Source organism: Pseudonaja textilis, chromosome Z (genome assembly GCF_049901715.1).
Source record: "Pseudonaja textilis isolate UNSWEBS1 chromosome Z, rPseTex1.2, whole genome shotgun sequence".
Taxonomy (NCBI): domain Eukaryota; kingdom Metazoa; phylum Chordata; class Lepidosauria; order Squamata; family Elapidae; genus Pseudonaja; species Pseudonaja textilis.
In genome coordinates, this window is record NC_142008.1 from 79,922,065 (window position 1) to 79,941,196 (window position 19,132).

At 37.0% G+C, this 19,132-nt stretch overlaps 1 protein-coding gene across 16 annotated transcripts in view; it reads left to right on the plus strand.

Moving 5' to 3' along the window:
- Positions 1-19,132, plus strand: part of SLC9A3 (solute carrier family 9 member A3) — a 72,963-nt gene that overhangs the window by 14,730 nt on the left and 39,101 nt on the right. For 6 of the 16 annotated variants that reach the window (XM_087915992.1, XM_087915994.1, XM_087915996.1 and 3 more), the window contains exon 3: positions 1,348-1,436. The exons of the other annotated variants lie outside the window; for them this stretch is intronic. In XM_087915992.1, the coding sequence (XP_087772118.1) occupies positions 1,348-1,436 (89 nt within the window). The remainder of the gene's footprint in view (positions 1-1,347; positions 1,437-19,132) is intronic. 16 annotated transcript variants of the gene reach the window in all.

Here is a 19,132-nt window from a genome sequence, read left to right on the forward strand (position 1 = left end):
TATACCAAACTATCTTGGTCACCAATAGTTGTGTTACTGCTCTCCTTTCAAAGCAGTCATAGCCTATTTCCCCAACCCCCAGTCATCTATCCAAAAATTAGCTAACCCAGAATCAGTTATTTGCTTCTCATATTTCACTTGCTGAACTTTGGCAAATTAATCTTTTTCTTTTTTCTTTTGTTTTATTCTGTGCATCTTAAGTGCTGAGAGCATACATCTTAGATATTTGCCTGTCACCGTAACAATACAGATAAAAACGTTGTAGGTGCATTCCCTTGTTTATATAGTGATAATTTAACTTGTAACCTGTCCTTGTTATGATCTTGCAATTTGACTATTAGCCTTCTTGTTTTTATCTTGCCAAGGGATTCTTTATTAATGCAATGAAAAAGACACAAATAATTATGTTAATATATTACTTTACATGAATAATAAACTAAAAAGAATATTCCCAGTTAATGATCTTTGCAAATGGATAAAAAAAAAAGAAATAGAAAAATGCATCTTTAGCTAACTACCGACATCAGAAAAACAATTAAGTAGGAAATTGTTTTGTGCAAGTCCCAGTAAAATCATGATTGAAGAGAAAATTTAATCTGGGAATGAAAAACTTTCATATGAGGTATTGTAACAAGGTAGATCATGTCAATGTTATGGGGTAAAACAAAAAAAGAAAAGAAAAGTATAACCAATGCTCAATCCTGCTGCAAAATGTATATATGTATATATATTTGTTTATAAGTTTGTTTGTTTCTTTTTAAATGTTTTAAATATATGAAACTTATATAAACTTTAATTTAATTTTTTTTAAAAAAGAAAAGAAAAACTTCCATATGGCTTGTGATTATATATAACACATGCCTTTAGTGTCTGGCACAAACTGGACAAATCTGTGCAACTAACAAGTAGGACCAGGATTTCCTAATGTTTTTATTTTGGTTGGTAAAAAAATATTTTGTTTTATAACATTAAAGCTACTTTATAGTATACATGATAATGTGAGTTTCTCACTCCAACTATTTGTGAATTTTCTATAAAAAAAGGCAAGAAAACAAACTCCCAATTTTCTGCAACTGTAGTTAGAAAAGAGCTCAACAACTTCACAAAAAGGCAGACACCTCACAAGGTTCTAGTACCTACTTTAGTTTAGTGAATCACACACTCAGTGTAAGATGCAAAAAACTATAACAACCATGACAAATGCCTATTCAGTTCCATTTAAATATTCTACTATAAGTGCCTATCAGTTCTTGAAGTGCTCATAAGTTATGTGTTAACCATTACCATTTTCCCTAATGTTTAACTAGAATCTTCTGCATTCAATCTATACATGCTTCATTTTTGCAGCTTAAAACTAACTGCAAACAGAGTAGTCCATCCCAACCAGACTGATACAGAATGGAAAAGCAAAGTTTATCTCAAGCTGTTCAACAAAGGTATGGATAGAGAGTTTAGCCCCTCTTATCCTTTACTGTTCCAATGACAGAATCTTCAAAGTTACCAGATATGCTCAAGCTTGCTAATTTTTTCCTAAAGTTTCAATTATTTTGTCCTTGAGCTGGTATATCACATTCTTGGAACTGTCTCACCTGCCCTATGGTTTGAGAATTTATTTGTTTCTAATAATGAGAACAGAGTCAAGAATAAGGTTTTGCTTCAGGAGGTTTCATATCTGTAACCTAGGTTTATAAAAAGAAAAGAAAAAAACTAGGCTATTCAAGATACCACCACTTCTTTCTCTAAGCGGCCATTTAATCCTTTCTGTTAAGGTACTTAAAAACCTTATACATTTTTATGACAATAGGTAGATCTATATAACAATTATATTTTGTTGCTCTTAAAAATTAAATAGAGAAATCCAGAATATTAATGAAGCCACAACTGAGACATCTGGTCTTATTATCCAGATAGAGGCAACAAATAAAGTTCATAATCTTTCTAGTTCAGATCTTATTTCATGCAAAACAAAGACTCATTTAAAATTACTTTCTAAAATGAAAAGAAACAGTGTAAGTTCTATTGTATGCTTTAATATTTCTAGATTGAGCATTTATGGTTCAGCAAATATTATATCAACTCTATAAAACTATTTATTTTGTGTTTCTGGGATGGAGATAAAAATGTGCATGATAGTTTTCTGATATAATAGTTCAGTCTTTTTATGCAGTACAGTATGGTGATGATATTTGTGTTGTTTTTATTTATTTGAATTTGAGATCTTTATTTTGAATTAAGTTAAGCTATTTAGAAAACTTTATGTTAACACAACTCTCCAATGGAATTAATGAATTCCCCATTCTTTCCTTCAAAATTTCTTGAAGTTCTTTAAACTGAGATAAACTGTCAGATCTATCGGCGTACTACAAGCAAATGGAATTGATTTTACATCCTTAGGCAAAATATCTTGGGCTAGTCATGCCCATGTTCTAAAGTACCTCTCCTATTACATGACTAATAAATAAATTTACCATTGCAGCCTCCTGCAGGTGGTCATCCCATCTCTGATTACAATTTTCTACTAAAGGATTTTCTACTATCTGCGAGGCAGTCTCTACCTACCATTGAACATCTACTATTAGTATTGTTTTGCTGATACTCAACTACAGTTTACTTCCTTGTAATTTGAGCCCATTTTTGTACAATAATACAACTAGCTTAATGGAGCACTATTTAAACACCATTGGCATTGACAAAATCACCATCAGTCAATTGCAAAAGGCATCTTTACTCAAAACAGTTTACATCCTGCAACATGACTGCTAACATCATCAAGCATCCACATCTGCAGGGGTATGGTTCCGTCCGGCTCTGTAGAATCGGTAGCTCTGAAGAGCAGCAGACATAGAACTGGTTCTATGTCTGCTGCTGGTTTGGTCCACCCGCCTGCCTGAGCTCTTACCTGACCTTTATTTCCTGGTTTTTCAACCACAGCTGCTTTGTGCGGCACAGCTGCGGTTGAAAAAGCAAAACGTAAATCACTGAACCGGTAGTTACACCAGTCAGATCCCACCCCTGCACATCTGCCTATCCCAGGTCATTTGGAAGAACTCAATAGATTGTTTAAAATGCAAGATTCAATCTAAACATCTCACTGTGTGACAAACCATTCACAGTAGCAAAATTATAAGAATTACAAAAACTTACTCGGGGCAAAAAAACAAACAAACACCAAAGCCTTGACAAAAGTAATTTAAACCATAGAGACAAATCAGGGGAATTGGCAGTATAGGAAGTTAGCATACCTATTGAATTGTTTTTATTCTGAAACCAGGCACACTCTCCTCTGTCTCAGAAAGAACAATAACAAATAGCAAATAACAACTATAGCCAAGAAGATCAGCACAAATTGAAAATTGTAGGCAGAGTTTCTAATTTCAATCCAATCAGAAATCTTTTCACAAATTCATAAATGGAGAGACTGCAGTGAATCAGTCACCACCTAGAAGAAACTGTGCAGTTCTGGGTATAGATATGGAATAAATCCAAAGAAATACAACAATAAGAATGCAGCTTGGTTAAATGCAGTGGATAAGAAAAAAATAAATCTGAAATGGAAGAACTTGTAACAACAGCAGAAGTGGTGGAGAAAAAAACAAGGAAGATAAAAAATTGATCAGCAGCAGATAAAGATAACTGCATGTATTTTGGCTGAAACTGCTGATCAATCTACACTCATTCATTGCCAAGCAGTTTAAAAACATACTACAATGAGGTAAAATTGAAAAGTGGCTAACATCTGGCAAAACCTACTGATAATAAAAGATCCAACCAAAAGTGCAGCACCAGGCAATGGCTAACTGATATGGTAGCAGATGCAGTCCAACAGCATCTAGTTGAAAACAAGTTCTTTCTGTTTACCTAGAAAGGAACCCACACAAACAGCAGAGGAACAAAAGACTGACTTCTAATTGACAAGATTATTTTGGAAACTGCAAGAGAAGGAAAACCAATTTGAATGTAGCATGGATTGATTACAAAAAGGCATTTGACCCCGTGCCACATGATTGGATTATCAAGTGTCTAGAAAAAGCAAATCTGGTAGAAACATCAGAAGCTTTGTGCAAAAATCAATGGCACAATGGAAGCCACAGATGCTGGTCAATTACGATGGAGTAAGATAGGTTAGCATCAAGAGAGGAATCTTACAAGAAGATCATTATCATCATTAGTGTTTATCATTGCTCTGATTCCTCTGTCAACAGTACTAAACAAGTCAGGCCATGGCTATCAAATATCAGAAATATCTGCTAAACTATTGCATCCACTTTACATGAATGATATGAAGCCGTATTTTTTTGGGGGGAGCCATCTGAAATGAATCACTGCTCAACACTGTTCAAACACAAGATACTTTCTGAAGGGCCCAATCAAGGAAAGGGTATAACTGGCACACCAGTTGGACTTTTGCAAAGATTTTTCTGGCCTCAGTTGACATTTCTTCTTCAAGCAGAAGCTGCAATTCTAGGAAGACACCCCCCACAACTGAAGTGAGAAAGGCTACCAATTCAAAATCAAAGATGCATTATCCCAAGATCTGGCTATCCCTAACATCTATATTCATTTGGTCTTGGTAGATTTGAATCAGAGAAAGTTATGACTCAGAAAACTCCTCACGTGTCTAAGCATAGGACAGATTCTTGGCAGCCTCTCTTGGCTGGCTTGGGGACAAAACATGGTACTGAATCCCAAACTGTCAGATAATTTCACATTATATATATATATATATATATATATATATATATATATATATATATATATATATATATATATATATATATATATATTATATATATTTTGAAAAGGATGTCAGAGAGTAGAACCTTGCAGAAATTTATAATCTCTCTTCCTCAGCTAACACTGATGGAAACTGATCCCAGAGAAAAGAAAGAGAATTACTGTAAACCAGGGGTGGGATTCAAATTTTTTAACAAGTGGTTCTGTGGGTGTGGCTTAGGTAGTGGGCGTGACTGGGTGGTCCTGTGACTGGGTGGTCATGTTATTGACCGGGTGTGGCCAACTCAATATCACTCACATCGAGGCACGCATCTCTTCACCTGGACTCTCATGACTGTGGGGATGCTGCAACAGTCATAAGTGTGAAAAATGGTCATAAGTCACTTTTCTCAGTACCATTGTAACTTTGAATGGTCACTCCAAACAAGCAAAGTACCAGCAAAGGAGGGGGAAAAAACTCCAGAGACGTTCCTGAGACAGGAAATCTAGTCCTGCCAAGAATGTAATAAGGGTTAACCGAAAGGCAGTTTCTGTAAGCAACACTAGAATGTTTCCTTCCTGCCTTCATTACAGGATTAGGCCAGTAATTTCTTCTAACAACCAGTTGTCTGAACTGCTTAGAATGTTAACAACCAGTTCTAGAGAATAGGTGAGAACTGGTAGAATCCCACCCTTGCTTTAAACCCGTGCCCCTAATCCTCAACTTACGGAGGTGTCTAGAAGGATATCATGGTTAACAGTATCAAAAGCCTCTGAGAGATCAAAGAGGACAAAGATGGATGCACCACTGCCATCCTGGCTCTACCATAGGTCATCAGAAAGCACCAAGGCTTTCTCAGAACTAAAACCCAGCTTGAAAACTGCCATTGTACTCATCAGTTGCAGATGCATTATTTGTTTTCTAAGAAAAATAAAAAATAAGGTAGATATCCTTTATAATAATCTTACATGAATGAAAAATTAAATTAGCAATTTTATTATATTGAATTTTCTAATTAATCTGCATTTCTTTCACACTGATTTTTCTCCTCCTACAAAGTACAGTTTAAACACTTTTTTAAAGGATCATATCAAATTTTGTTTATCATTGGTTCTGCTTTCAAATTCTAAATGAAAAAATGACATTTTTACAGAGAATTAAATGTCCTTGACAATGTTTTCCAGTGTTATTTTATTTTGAGTTGTAGCATCAGCTGACATGAGTTTATGCATACCCAAGGCAATTATTTTTAATTTTGTTCCGCTAATTCCACTTACTGTTATTGCTGGCCTCTTAACATTGGTATTGAAAAAGGACATAATAAACCTAAATGCTATTTGTAGCCTGTGGTGCTACACTTGAGAAATTTATCATGTACTCAACTAAAATAATTAAGAGTGTGAAATGTAATTCATTTCAAGTTGTTCCAATAAAATGTTTCCCTTAGCCACACAAAGATGTGATCTTATACTCAGATTTTGTGTCAGTGCTGCTTATAAGATAAAACTTCCATTGTGGAAAGATAAAGGAAATTTATATCTTAGAATCATAGAGCTGGAAGGGACCTTGGAGGTCTTCTAGTCCAACCCTACACAAGGCAGGAGTCCTTATACCATCTCAGACAAATATTGTCCAATCAACCAAACTCCTGACTTTTGTTAGAAAGCTAAATGGATTACAAATCTTATTGATGTTAACCACCCCAACTGTAAGAGGAATCAGAAATAGGATGCCTTTTGTGAACCTGACCTAGGTGAGATGACCCTCCACCTTTTGAACAGGCACAATATTAAAAAATTACCTTTGACCAACCAGAGAAGAAGAAAAAAAACCTGAATTCCTCTCTCCTCTCTCAAACTCCTCTCTCAAACTGCATAAGGGATCTGAGCTTCACCTCTTTGCAACTATTTTTTTATCCTAAGTGAACAATTAATTAGATTTCCTTAATGGACTTACCACTGCATCCTCAAAGCCAACAGAAGCCTATTAGGGTCCTCCGCTGAGCTGAATTACAGCCCCAAAGAACCTGGTAGGCCTTACAAGGAACAGAATTTAGCACATAAGGTATGGTGCCTTTCTAGACCATAGAAGCACAGTCTTTCTGCAACTCTGGAGCAACTCTTTGCTGAAATAAAATTTACAATGAAGAATGTTGCCTGAGCAGGCAACATTTGAATCCAAATCAGACAAAGGAGAGGTATATAAACATTCATCCTTTGTACCATCTGAGTGTCTAGTTCCAGGAGAAGTTTGACTTCAGGCAGCCAAGAAATAATGTTGAGCTGACTTTTGATAAATATCTCTTTATAAAATAACCCTTCCCACCTTATCTTTATAAATTATTATTTGTTTATTGATCTTTATTGATCTTTCATGTATTTTAGATTAACATATAAAAAAGATGTTTCATGCTCACTTTAGCAAAGTTTGTCTTTAGCTATATAAATATAACAGAAGAAATATGTGGATAAAATGGTTGGTCAAATGATTCACAGTAAGGTAATGTACTGTAAAAAAATGCATCATGTCTCAATAAGTTTAAGAAACTTATATTTAAATGTTGGAGGAAATGTCTCACAAAACAGAAAAATACTGTTAATTTGTGGACTCAGAAAAGTAAGACCACTTTACTGCATCCACTGCCACAGAGAAAGATGAACACCCTGTTTAGTCTGTTCTATCCTGAAAAATTCCCCCTTTTTTAAATTCCAGTCTTTTTCTTATTCATTCTGGGGTAAACCAGTGTTGATTAAATTCTGCTCCAGCAAGAGATGAGAATATGGTAAACAACTGGATTTGTAGGATATCTTTGGTACCAAGGATCCTACAGTGACAGCATGGTTCACATTCCAGAATTTGCGCATAGCTTGCTGTTAGATAAGACAGTTCCCCAAGCGTAATCAGGAAACCAACCTTAATGCAAGTGCAAGATTGATCTAAGATTATTTGCTGCCTGATATAGAGTACCCCTAAAATCAAAATAGAGCTAGTCAAATAAATTCATCAGTCAAATTCTATTACTTGATGTTGATATGCACTGTGTTAGCCTTGTACAAACCAATGTCTTGGTTATTCTTTAGTTGATTTTAATCAAATTTTATATACTTTGTCTTGAAAAACTGAACAATAGAATAGTAAAAATGTTATACTGCTTAGAATTTCAGGTTCTAACATATTTGATACTATTATGTTTTCCATTATAAAATATGAAAATATGCTAAATGTATATGTTGTAGAATTTAGAATCTCCTTCCATTTATTCTACATACTAACAGGTGACTTTAGAGGTTAAGTCTATGGTTAGCCTTAAAGATCTAATGACAAATGTGAAACATTGACCTGGTGATCCAGAAATGGTAGTTTCCTTTTAAAATGTTAATGTAAGTTTGTTAATTTACTCCCTTAGAGGGAAAAACCTCATAAATCATTAATTTAATGAACTTATTACAATGCTATAAGAATTCCAGATTATCATGAAACGTGTGTAACAAAGAATAAAATTCAGAGAGAGGTTGAAGTCAATCAAATATTAACCAGGGTTTTTTTTTTCAAAAAAGCAATTTTTGTCATTAAACAAATAAAATTATACTGATAAGAACATATGTACCATGGTAACTGCCTTAGACTAAACCATAGGCATAAATTCAAAATTCTATTTAGTTTATAAGATTATTTGGATGGAGCTACTATTTTGCAGTTACCTTCAAGTGGTAAAATTATGGGATTAAAATCAGGGAAGAATATGTAAACTGCCTGGATTTCTCCCCCGTCCCCCCAAAATGCTGAATGGTTAGAGACAAAGAACAGAGGGAGACATGCAAACCAGATGTCTAAAAGTAGGCTAACTGCAACTGTTCACAGTTATGATGATGATGAAAAGGTAACTGCAACCAATCTCCACTTTTACTATCTTTGTAGCAAAGGAAAGGTGAAGTAAGATCATAAGCACAGTCATGTTTCACTTAGTGACTTCTTTGCTGAACAATTGAATTGCCAGTCCCACATGTAATTGTTAAACAACTACCTTAATACAAATCAATTTCCTCTTTTACTGTGCAAAAAACTATACACATTATAGTGACTTTTCTCTGATGTAAGAATTAAATACCAAAACATAGATCAAGTTTTGATATTCAGTACTTGTATTATTCATCCAGATACAGTTATTGTAATTAATAATTCCTTTATTATATTACTGAAAACATAGAATATTAGAGTTGGAAGAGACTTAGGAGCCTTCTAGTCCAAGGGCCTTGCCTAAGGCAGGAGTCTTTATTCCATACCAGACAAATACCCCTCCTGATTCAATCACTAGTATTTCAAAGACTTGGTTCTTTGCTGTGATTGAACTAGGCTTTTCTTATTTTCTTTGTACCATATGGATTAGTTATCTCTGCCATTTTTTTGCATTTATAGTTTGTGGTTGGTCAGTCAACTGCAAATCCATCTGGTGGTGGCACTGTTTGACATAATGTGTTTTTAACCGATCCATGTCCATTTCCAATTAATGCCTTGTGCATTTCTAGGTGCTCACAAATCCACTACTTACCTTTTCCTGGGTTTCCCCGGTATTGATTTCAAGCTTTTTCCTTAATCCACTTTTTTCTGCTTCTTGGAAACTGGAATCACATCAACTCTTTTCCAGTCCTTCTGGCACTGGAGCTTAAAGTTTTTGTTCGATGCTTCTGAAATCACATCTGCCAGTTTTTTCAAGTATCCTGGAATGTAAACCCTCTGGTCCAGGTGATCTGGACTTGTCTAAAGTGGATAGAGTGTTCTTTTACTAATTTCTTACCTATTTTGACTTGGTCTAGTTTGTCAAATAACTTACTGAAGTTCAAGTACACTTTTTATAGCATTTCATTAGTCCACAAATTTGTCAAAGAAGGGAATAAGATTTGTCTGATATGATCTGGTTTGTTTGTTTTAACAAACTCATGTTGGCTTCTAATAATAGCTTTGCTTGTTTCTAGGTGTTTACAGATCTGTTGCATGATTGTTTAGGTTCTTCCCAGGTATTGATGTCAGATTGATTGATCTATATTTTGTACATCCATTTTTTAAAAAGACTGGAACCACATCAGTTCTTTTCCAGTTGTCTGATAGTTTTCCAATGCTTCAGGATTTTTGGAAGATATGATTCAGAAATTCCAAAATCACATCTGCCATCTCCTTCAGAATCCTAGATAAGTTATTTAAAATTATCTAAATAGATGTTGTCTTACCATTTACCTACTTTGACTAGTATTCCTAATCTTCCTTTTACAGTACTGCTTTCTATAGTTTTTCCCTTTTGTGTAAAGTCAAATACAAAGAAGGAATTAAGCATTTTTTGCTTTTGCCTTGCCGCTTGCTACCTCTTCCATTAGTGAACCAATTGTTTCTTTTATTTTGTTTTACATATTGAAAGAAACTTTTTTTGTCATTTGTTGCAAGTGTTAATTCATTGTAAACCTTAGCCTTCCTGATTTCAGCTTTGCAAATGTTTTGGGTTTTTTTGCTATTCTGCTTAATTATGTGTCCTTTCCATTTTTTTTGTCTTTTTCGCCTTTTTTGCTTTTCAGTTTATCACAGTTCCTTGTGTAAACATGATAGTTTCATCTGGGTATCTCATTTTTCTTTCTAAAGGGTATTGTACAAGCAATCTTGGGTGCTGGTTGGGAGGCTTGGCAATTGACAGCATAGTGCCATTCTTTGCTGTAATATAAGCAATTTGTAGGCCAGTGGCATGGGCTACGATCCTGCTTCCCAGGCTTTGGGGTTTTCTTTTCCAGGGCAAAAGGATGTTGCTGCTCTCAATTGGTGTGTTCATGGTATTTGGCCAGGACAATCTCCATTTCACTGGCCAGTATGAACCATCCTTGGAGCATTCATGGTATATCTCAGGACAAACAGATGTAAAAGACTTCATTGTTTAGCCCATCCTAGAAACTCTCAGTCAGGATATCTTGGGGCCAGTCAGTCAGTTTGCAGGCCAGGCTCTCAAACTCTTGGGTAGAGGCAGCAACAGGTCACCTCCCCTGTTTGTTGGTCTTAATTTGGATTCTGGTGTATTTTTTCTGAGAGTGGGTCCTCAAACTGCTTTTTCAGGACAATCATGAATCAGTTGAGGATGTTCAGCTTCACCATACACTCAGCCACTTCTCTCTCCAGGGCCATGGTGATATTTCACACCCTGGCTAGGTCATTTGGCAGGTCCGGCCCGTATTCCTGCATGTAGTTCCACACTTGGATGAGGGAGAATGACAATTGCTTCAGGTTGCAATTGAATTCCAACCCCAAAGCTGATGGTATGCAATCTCTTGTCTGGGGAGAGGCAACCCATGCTGCTAGACCAGTGGAGCCACTGCCAACTTCTGTACTGGAGCCTGGGGGGCAGTGGTCAGACCCATGGCAGGTATGGATGCTGCTTCAGTCAAGCTCAAGCTAATGATAGTGCTGGCCACTCTTGGGCATTTTAGGCTTTAAACTTATCAGGAAATCGATTGCCTGTGCAAAAATGACCTTGTGGGAGTCTGGCTTTCGTCAAGCACTCCGTACTCTGTGCATGGTGCCCTATGGCAGTTTCCCAGGCAAAGGTTATTCCGGGGGGGGCTCTCCTCCCAATCCTCCATCTTCCCAATCCCTACAGACCACTGGGGGTTTGCTCAGTCTTCTAGCATCTCTGTTCCTTTCTCGGGGTAGCCACCGCTGCTCCTGGGTCTTGAAGTGGCTTCCTCCCAGATCTCCATCTCCTCCAGCTAGTTCTCATGGTTAGACATTCTGAACACAGTCCCCACAGTAGATGAAGGTATCCAGGTGGATCGTTACTGCAAATCTGGCTTAATGTCAGACCTATCCCAGCTTGGACATTCAGGAAAGAAAGACCCTCAACTTCATTTATAGTGAAAGGTACACTTTTACTGAAGCTAAGGGGTTACAGCATAGCAAAACCAGATCTGAGGATTTCCTGTGTAACCCAAGTAACTTCTCCCAGGCCCCCCCTCTTGTTTATGTTGGTGGTGCCAATAAGGTTCAAATTAGGTGTTTTGTTAACAATTGCACATTTTGGCACTTCTTTGGATTGGAATTTTGCATTCCATTCTTAGGCTTGTGTCCTATTGGATCTTTCAACCACTGAATAGAATAGAATAGAACAGAACAGAACAGAACAGAACAGAACAGAATACTTTATTGGCCAAGTGTGATTGGACACACAAGGAATTTGTCTTGGTGTAAATACTCTCAGTATACATAAAAGAAAAGATACATTAATTAAGAATCAAGAACCATCAGGTACAACACTTAATAATAGTCATAGGGTACAATAAACAATCAAATCATACTAGGAAACAGTCAATATAAATCGTAAGGATACAAGCGACAAAATTACAGTCATATAGTCACAAGTGGGAGGGGATGGATGATAAGGAGTGATGAGAAGATTAACAGTAATAGTAGTCAGACTTTCTAATAGTTGAACAGTGTTGAGGGAATTATTTGTTTAGCAGAGTGGTAGCATTTGGGGAAAAAATGTCCTTGTGTCTAGTTGTTCTGGTGTGCAGTGCTCTATAGCGTCGTTTTGGGGGAGGGAGTTGAAACAGTTTATGTCTGGGATGTGAGGGGTCTGCAAATATTTTCACAGCCCTCTTTTTGACTTGTGCAGTATACAGGTTCTCGATTGAAGGCAGGTTGCTAGTAATTCTTTTTTCTACAGTTCTAATTACTCTCTGAAGTCTGTGTCTGTCCTGTTGGGTTGCAGAACCAAACCAGACAGTTATAGAGGTGCAAATGATAGATTCAATAATTCTTCTGTAAAACTGTATCAGCAGCTCCTTGGGTAGTTTGAGCTTTTTGAGTTGGCACAGAAAGAACATTCTTTGTTGTGCTTTTTTGATGACATTTTTGATGTTAGGTGTCCATTTTAGGTCATGTGATATAGTAGAACCTAGAAATTTGAAGGTCTCTACTGTTGATACTGTGTTGTCTAGTATTGTAAGAAGTGGTAGTATGGGAGGGTTTCTTCTAAAGTCTACCACCATTTCTAGGGTTTTGAGTGTGTTCAGTTCCAGATTGTTACGGTTATACCACGAGGCAAGTTGTATAACCTCCTGTCTGTATGCAGATTCATTGTTGTCTCGAATGAGACCAATGACTGTTGTGTCAGTCTCTAGATGGCACTTCTGTGGACCTTTATCAGAATAGAATAAGCTGGAAGGGACCTTGGAGGTCTTCTAGTCCAGCTCCCTGCTCAAGCAGGAGAACTTATACCAATTTAGATAAATGACTGTCTAGACTCTTCTTAAAAACATCCAGTGATAGGTGCCCACAGTTTTTGAAGGCAAGTTGTTCCACTAGTTAATTGTCCTCACTGTTAGGAAGTTTCTGCTTAATTCCAAGTTGCTTCTCTCTTTGTTTAGTTTCCAGCCATTGTTTCTTGTCTTGCCCTCTGGTGCTTTGGAGAATAATTTGACCTCTTCTTCTTTGTGGTAGCTCCTCAAATACTGGAATATTGCTATCATGTCACCTCAGTTCTTTTCTTTAGACTAACCAAACCCATATCCTGCAGCCATTTTTCATATGTTTTAATCTCCAGGCCTTTGATCATCTTAGTTGTTCTTCTTTGAATTTTTTTCCAAATCTCAACATCTTTTACACAGTATGGTGACCAAAATCAATTGCTGTATTCCAGCTGTTATTAGGGTTTTATAAAATGGTACTAGTACTTCATATGAAATTGATTCTATGCCTCTGTTTATACAACCCAGGATTGTATTAGCTTTTTTGGCTGCTGCTGCACAATGCTGCCTCATATTTAGTTGATCATCCACTAAGACTCCAAGATCCCTCTCATAGGTACTATTTTTGAGCCTAGTTTTGGCTAATCTATACTATCTTTGATTTTTCCTATCTAAATGTAAACTTTGCTTTTCTCCACAATGAAATTCATTTTGTTGGGTAGGGCCCATTGTTCAAGTTTGTCAAGATCTTTTTGGATCATGAACTTGTCTTATTGTTTTACTGTTTCTTGGACAAAATGGTTAAACAGCAACAACTGGTAAATTGCTAGTATTTTTTTATCTCTCACCCAGTGTCACCTGTTGACAGAAAAAAAATGGCCAATCTTTGTCTTGAGAATGCCTGCTATAAGAGACCTTAGCCTCTTTCAGCTTGTCTGAATAGTAGGCTCCACATTATTGATTCTTTGCAGTGGGCAGTATCTAAATACAGATATCCATTGTTCTCAAAGCTCTTATGACAGAAAGAATTAATCTTTAACCTATTGAGAAACACTTTGTTCTTTGAATGATTGCTTGTACAAGTTTCTGGCTTAGTGTTCTTAAGAAAAGCCTTCTCCTGGAGAAGGAGTCTTCAGTGACACTACTGAAGAGAAGTAAATGATGTAAAACTATTCAATGCAGATGATGTAAAACTATTCAACACCACCAACAATGCTACTGTTCTTCAAAGTGATCTTGATTTTGTGTCTGAACAGTCAAATAATTGGCAACTCCTAATCTCAACCAACAAATGTTCTGTCCTACACATTGGTAAAAAAAATCAGTACACCAAATACAAACTAGGCAGATATGACCTCGTTAATGACCCTCACTCTGTCAAGGACCTTGGAGTACTCATATCTAATGATCTAAGAACCAGAATTCACTGTAACAGCATTGCCAAAAAGGCTTTAAGAGTTGTTAATCTAATCTTACGAAGCTTCTCCTCTGGAAATATTGAATTGCTAACTAAGGCATATAAAACCTTTGCTAGACCAATGCCAATACTCAAATACAGCTCCTCTGTCTGGAATCCGCACTGTATATCGGACAAATACAATTGAGCGAGTCCACAAGTATTTCACGAGAAGAGTACTACACTCCTCTGCTCGCAACAGAATACCCTATATCACCAGGCTTGCAATTTTGGCCTTGGACAATCTTGAACTAAGCCGCCTACGGTTGGACTTAAGCGTAGTACACAAAATTATCTGCTACAATGTCCTGCCAGTCAATGACTACTGCAGCTTCAACTGCAACAATACAAGAGCACACAACAGATACAAACTCAATGTTAACCGTTCCAATCTTGATTGCAGAAAGTACGACTTGAGCAACAGAGTGGTCACTGTCTGGAATGGACTACCTGACTCTGTTGTTACATCCTCAAGCCCCCACTCTTTTAACCTCAAATATCCACTATTGACCTCACCCCATTCCTAAGAGGTCTGTAAGGGGGCGTGCATAAGTTCACCATCGTGCCTCCCGTCCCTGTCCTATTGGCCCCATTTATTTGTACCTATTTCCTGTATTCTTACTCATGTTTATACATATACCTATTATCTTGAAAGCAATTGACAAATCAAATAAATAAATAAAAATTATCTTTAGATTCGGTCTCTGGTATTCAGTTCTGGACACAACAATAGGTAGGATCATCAGTTCAATACTGGCATCTAGTGGCCACAAAAGTTATTCAAGGAATTTGAGATAGTTGCAAAGAAACATTTTCCTTCAGAGACTTTCTTTCATGATTTATGTATTTAAGTTGTTTTTTATTTCTGGGAAGGGAATTCTGTCTGTCATCTGCACCTCTATAACTGTCTGGTTTGGTTCTGCAACGCAACAAGACAGACACAGACTTCAGAGAGTAATTAGGACTGCAGAAAAAACAATTACTGCCAACCTCCCTTCCATTGAGGACCTGCATACTGCAGGAGTCAAAAAAAGGGCTGTGAAAATATTGTTTTAATTCCTACCCTCAAAATGATGCTATAGAACACTGCACAACAGACACAAGAACAGTTTTTCCCCCTGAACACCATCACTCTGCCAAACAAATTCCCACAAAACTGTCCAGCTATTTACTAAGTCTGCATTACTACCACTATTAATCTTCTCATCACTCCTATCACCCATCCCCTCTTGCTTGTGACTGTATGACTGTAACTTTTCACTTGTATCCTTGCGATTTATATTGACTGTTTCCTAGTATGATTTGATTGCTATGACTATTATTAAGTGTTGTACCTTATGATTCTTAACTCTTGCCAAATGTATCTTTTCTTTTATGTACACTGAGAGCACTTGCACCAAGACAAAATCCTTGTGTATCCAATCATACTTGGCCAATAAAGAATTTTATTCTATGCTATTCTATTTTTCTAGAAGGTCAGCAACTTCTTACTTCAGTCTGGATGCACTCCTAAAATGTCTTTAGAGAGCTGGAAGTTTTATTCTGAGGAAATAATTTCTTAATAGCCTTACCTTTCAGCCACCACAAACACTACTATTTTCTTTCAATAACTAATTTAAACTTTCAGAGACATCTCAAGACCACCTTATGATTTTGACTTTAAAGATCTACAGAAAGATAAAAAACACAACTTTCCAAGATAAAGGTCAAATTAGTTTATTCCAAAATCATGTTAACTAACAATACAGATAATTGAACAAAACTTATAAAAATAAATGTCATGCTTATTAAGAGGAAATGTTTTGTTTGCTGGCCAGATATACTGGAGAACTAAGGATTGCAACATGAGACTTACACAATGATAAAAATGAGTTCCTATTGTTAAAAGAATAATTTGGGGTTTCATCAGCAATGCCAGAAAAAAAATAAAAATAAAACCCAGAGATGCCGTGAGAAAGGAGATCATTTCATTGTGAAGAATAAAGAAATTTGTTTGGATGGGAGACTACAGAGTTGGTATCCAGAGATTTGGTTTTATCCTTGGTGTGAATTTGGGGGTATACATGTACATGCTATTTTTAGTGTGTCTTTCCTGTGCAAATTGAGGCGCTCCTACCCTGGGCTTTGTTCCTAAGGTATGTGTGAAATCTAGAAAGGAAGATTACTCTCACCCTCAGATATATAGATTCCTCCAGGGGTAGACTATGGATGAACTGGGTGTTAATTTTACATCTGGTTTGCCGAACTGGTAGTTGCAATGACCAGCTGGCCCCTCCCGCCCCTCCCAGGAGTCTCCACGCAGCCTATTTTGGATCCCAGGTAATCTAAGATATCTAAGGCAGAATATCAACAAATAGTTCAAACTTGCAAAGATGAAGTTAGGACAGTTAAGGCATTGAACAAAGTAAGACTTTGTTATAACAAATGTCAAAAACAAACAAGGTTTCTTTCAACAAATAAAAAACAAAAAAAGTCAAACAATTGGTCCCCTAATAGGAGAAGATGGCAAAGAAGTAACGAGCAGTAAAGAGAAAGCAGAACTGATTAATTCAAAGTTTGCATCTGTCTTCACACAAAGAGAAAACACTACTCAACTTACAAAAAACAGAATCATAAATGATAGATTAGTAATGCACATAACATTTTCAAAAATAAAGTAAGACACAGCTGTCAGCTCTAGATGGATTGAAATCACTGGGTCCTGACAGACTACATGCCAGAGTTCTGAAGGAAATATCAGATGTAATTTCAGAACCATTGAAACATATCTTTCACAGTTCTTGGATCACTGAGGAACTATCTGAGGACCGGAAAAGAGCTGATGTCCTTATCTTCAAAAAAGGGGAAAAAAACAGATCCAGGAAATTATAGATCAACCAGCCTGCCATCAATACTTGGAAAGATCTTGGAAAAGATTATCAAGCAACAAACCAGTAGCCAACATGTATTCATCAAACCAGATCATGCCAAACCAATCTGATTTTATTCTTCAACAAAATGACCAAATTAGTAGATCAGCGAAATACTATAATACTATACTATGGACATAGTATATCTAGATTTCAGCAAAGCATTTGACAAAGTAGTTCACAACCTACATCTTGGCAAGCTAGTAAAATGTGGGATAGATAGCAGCAGCACCAGGTGGTTTGTAATTGGCTGATGAATTGTATTCAAAGTGTAATCCTAAATGTAACTACTATATAGCCACATAGAAGGAAGTAAGCAGTGGGTTACCCCAAGGTTCTGTTTTAGAACCAGTACTCTTCAATATCTTCATAAACAATCTATACATGGGTATTGAAGGGAATCTCATCAAATTTACAGATGACACTAAGGTGGCAGAAATAACCAACACCCCAGAAGATAAGCTTAAAATCCAAAAAGATCTTGACAGACGTGAACATTGGGCCCTATCTAACAAAATATAATTAAAATTAGATAAAAGTAAGGTTTTACAATTGGGGAAGCAAAATCAACTGTATAGATATAGACCGGGTGAAGCTTGGCTTCATGCCAGTAACTGCAAGAGGGATTTTGGATTCCCAGTGGATAATGCAATGGAACCTCGAGTCACAACCATAATCCATTCCAGGACTATGGTCGCAACCCGATTTCATCGTGATCAGAAGCACAACCGACTGTGCATGCACTGACAAAAATTTGTGCAGACTGCATATGTGCAGAAGGGGAAATCAGTGCAGAATCTGCTGCAGCCAGGTTTGTTCACCACCCAATTTTTGAATCATGACCCTATTCAGGAACCCGAGGTTCCACTGTATTTAAATATGAACCAACAGTGTTTGGCAGCAGTCAAAAAAGCCAATGCAATTGTAGACTGCATTAATAGAAAGATAGAACCGAGATCACATGAAATTCTAGTATCACTTTACAAAGTGTTAGTAGGACCACATTGGAATCCTGCAACCAGTTCTGGTCACCATAATATAAAAAAAATGTTGAGACAGGAAAGAGGGCAGAAAAGAGCACAAAAATGATTAGGGGACTGGAGGCTGAAACATACGAAGAATGGTTACAGGAATTGGATATAATCTAATGAAAAGAAGGACTAGGGGTGAAATGATAGCAGTGTTCCAATATTTGAGCAGTTCCTATAAAGATGAGGAAGGTCAGGAGGTCCGGTTTGCAATGCTTCAGCGGCAGGCAGGAATCTGCGATCGTGCGCAGTTTCTGCCTGGGCTAGCCACTGGAGTGCCCCGCGCCAGTTTGGCTTTGGGGCTAAGCCATCCCATAGAGGTGGTGAAGACAGGGGAGATCCGGCAGGGTTCAAGGGGAGCCGCACCTCTCCTCTTCAGCTGGCTAAACTCCCTTTTCCGAAGGCGGTAAGAGTGGCGGTCAGAAATGGCCGCCTCAAAGAAGCACTCAGCCGGAAAAGAAAGTGCAGGAGGAAGTTAAGAAGTGAAAGTTTTGGCTGACCGGGATAAGAAGCAACAACTAAGGTATCCTGGAATTTAATTTTTTAAAAAAAAATACATCGCTCCCAAAGAAGAATTGGAAGCAGTGAATGAAAGTGAAAAGGGGAAGTTTTTTTTTCACTCTCCTTCCTTATGTTGACAGCAGATGAATGAGAAATCAGAAAAAACCGCTTTGGCATCAGCAGGTAATTAAACTGGAAAATTAAATGCCAAGAGGACAATAAAGATTTCTGAACACTTAAAAACTTTTTTTGCTGTAAGTGGGAAGGGAGAGGAAAAGAATAAGACTAAAATTTGGCTGGAGGAG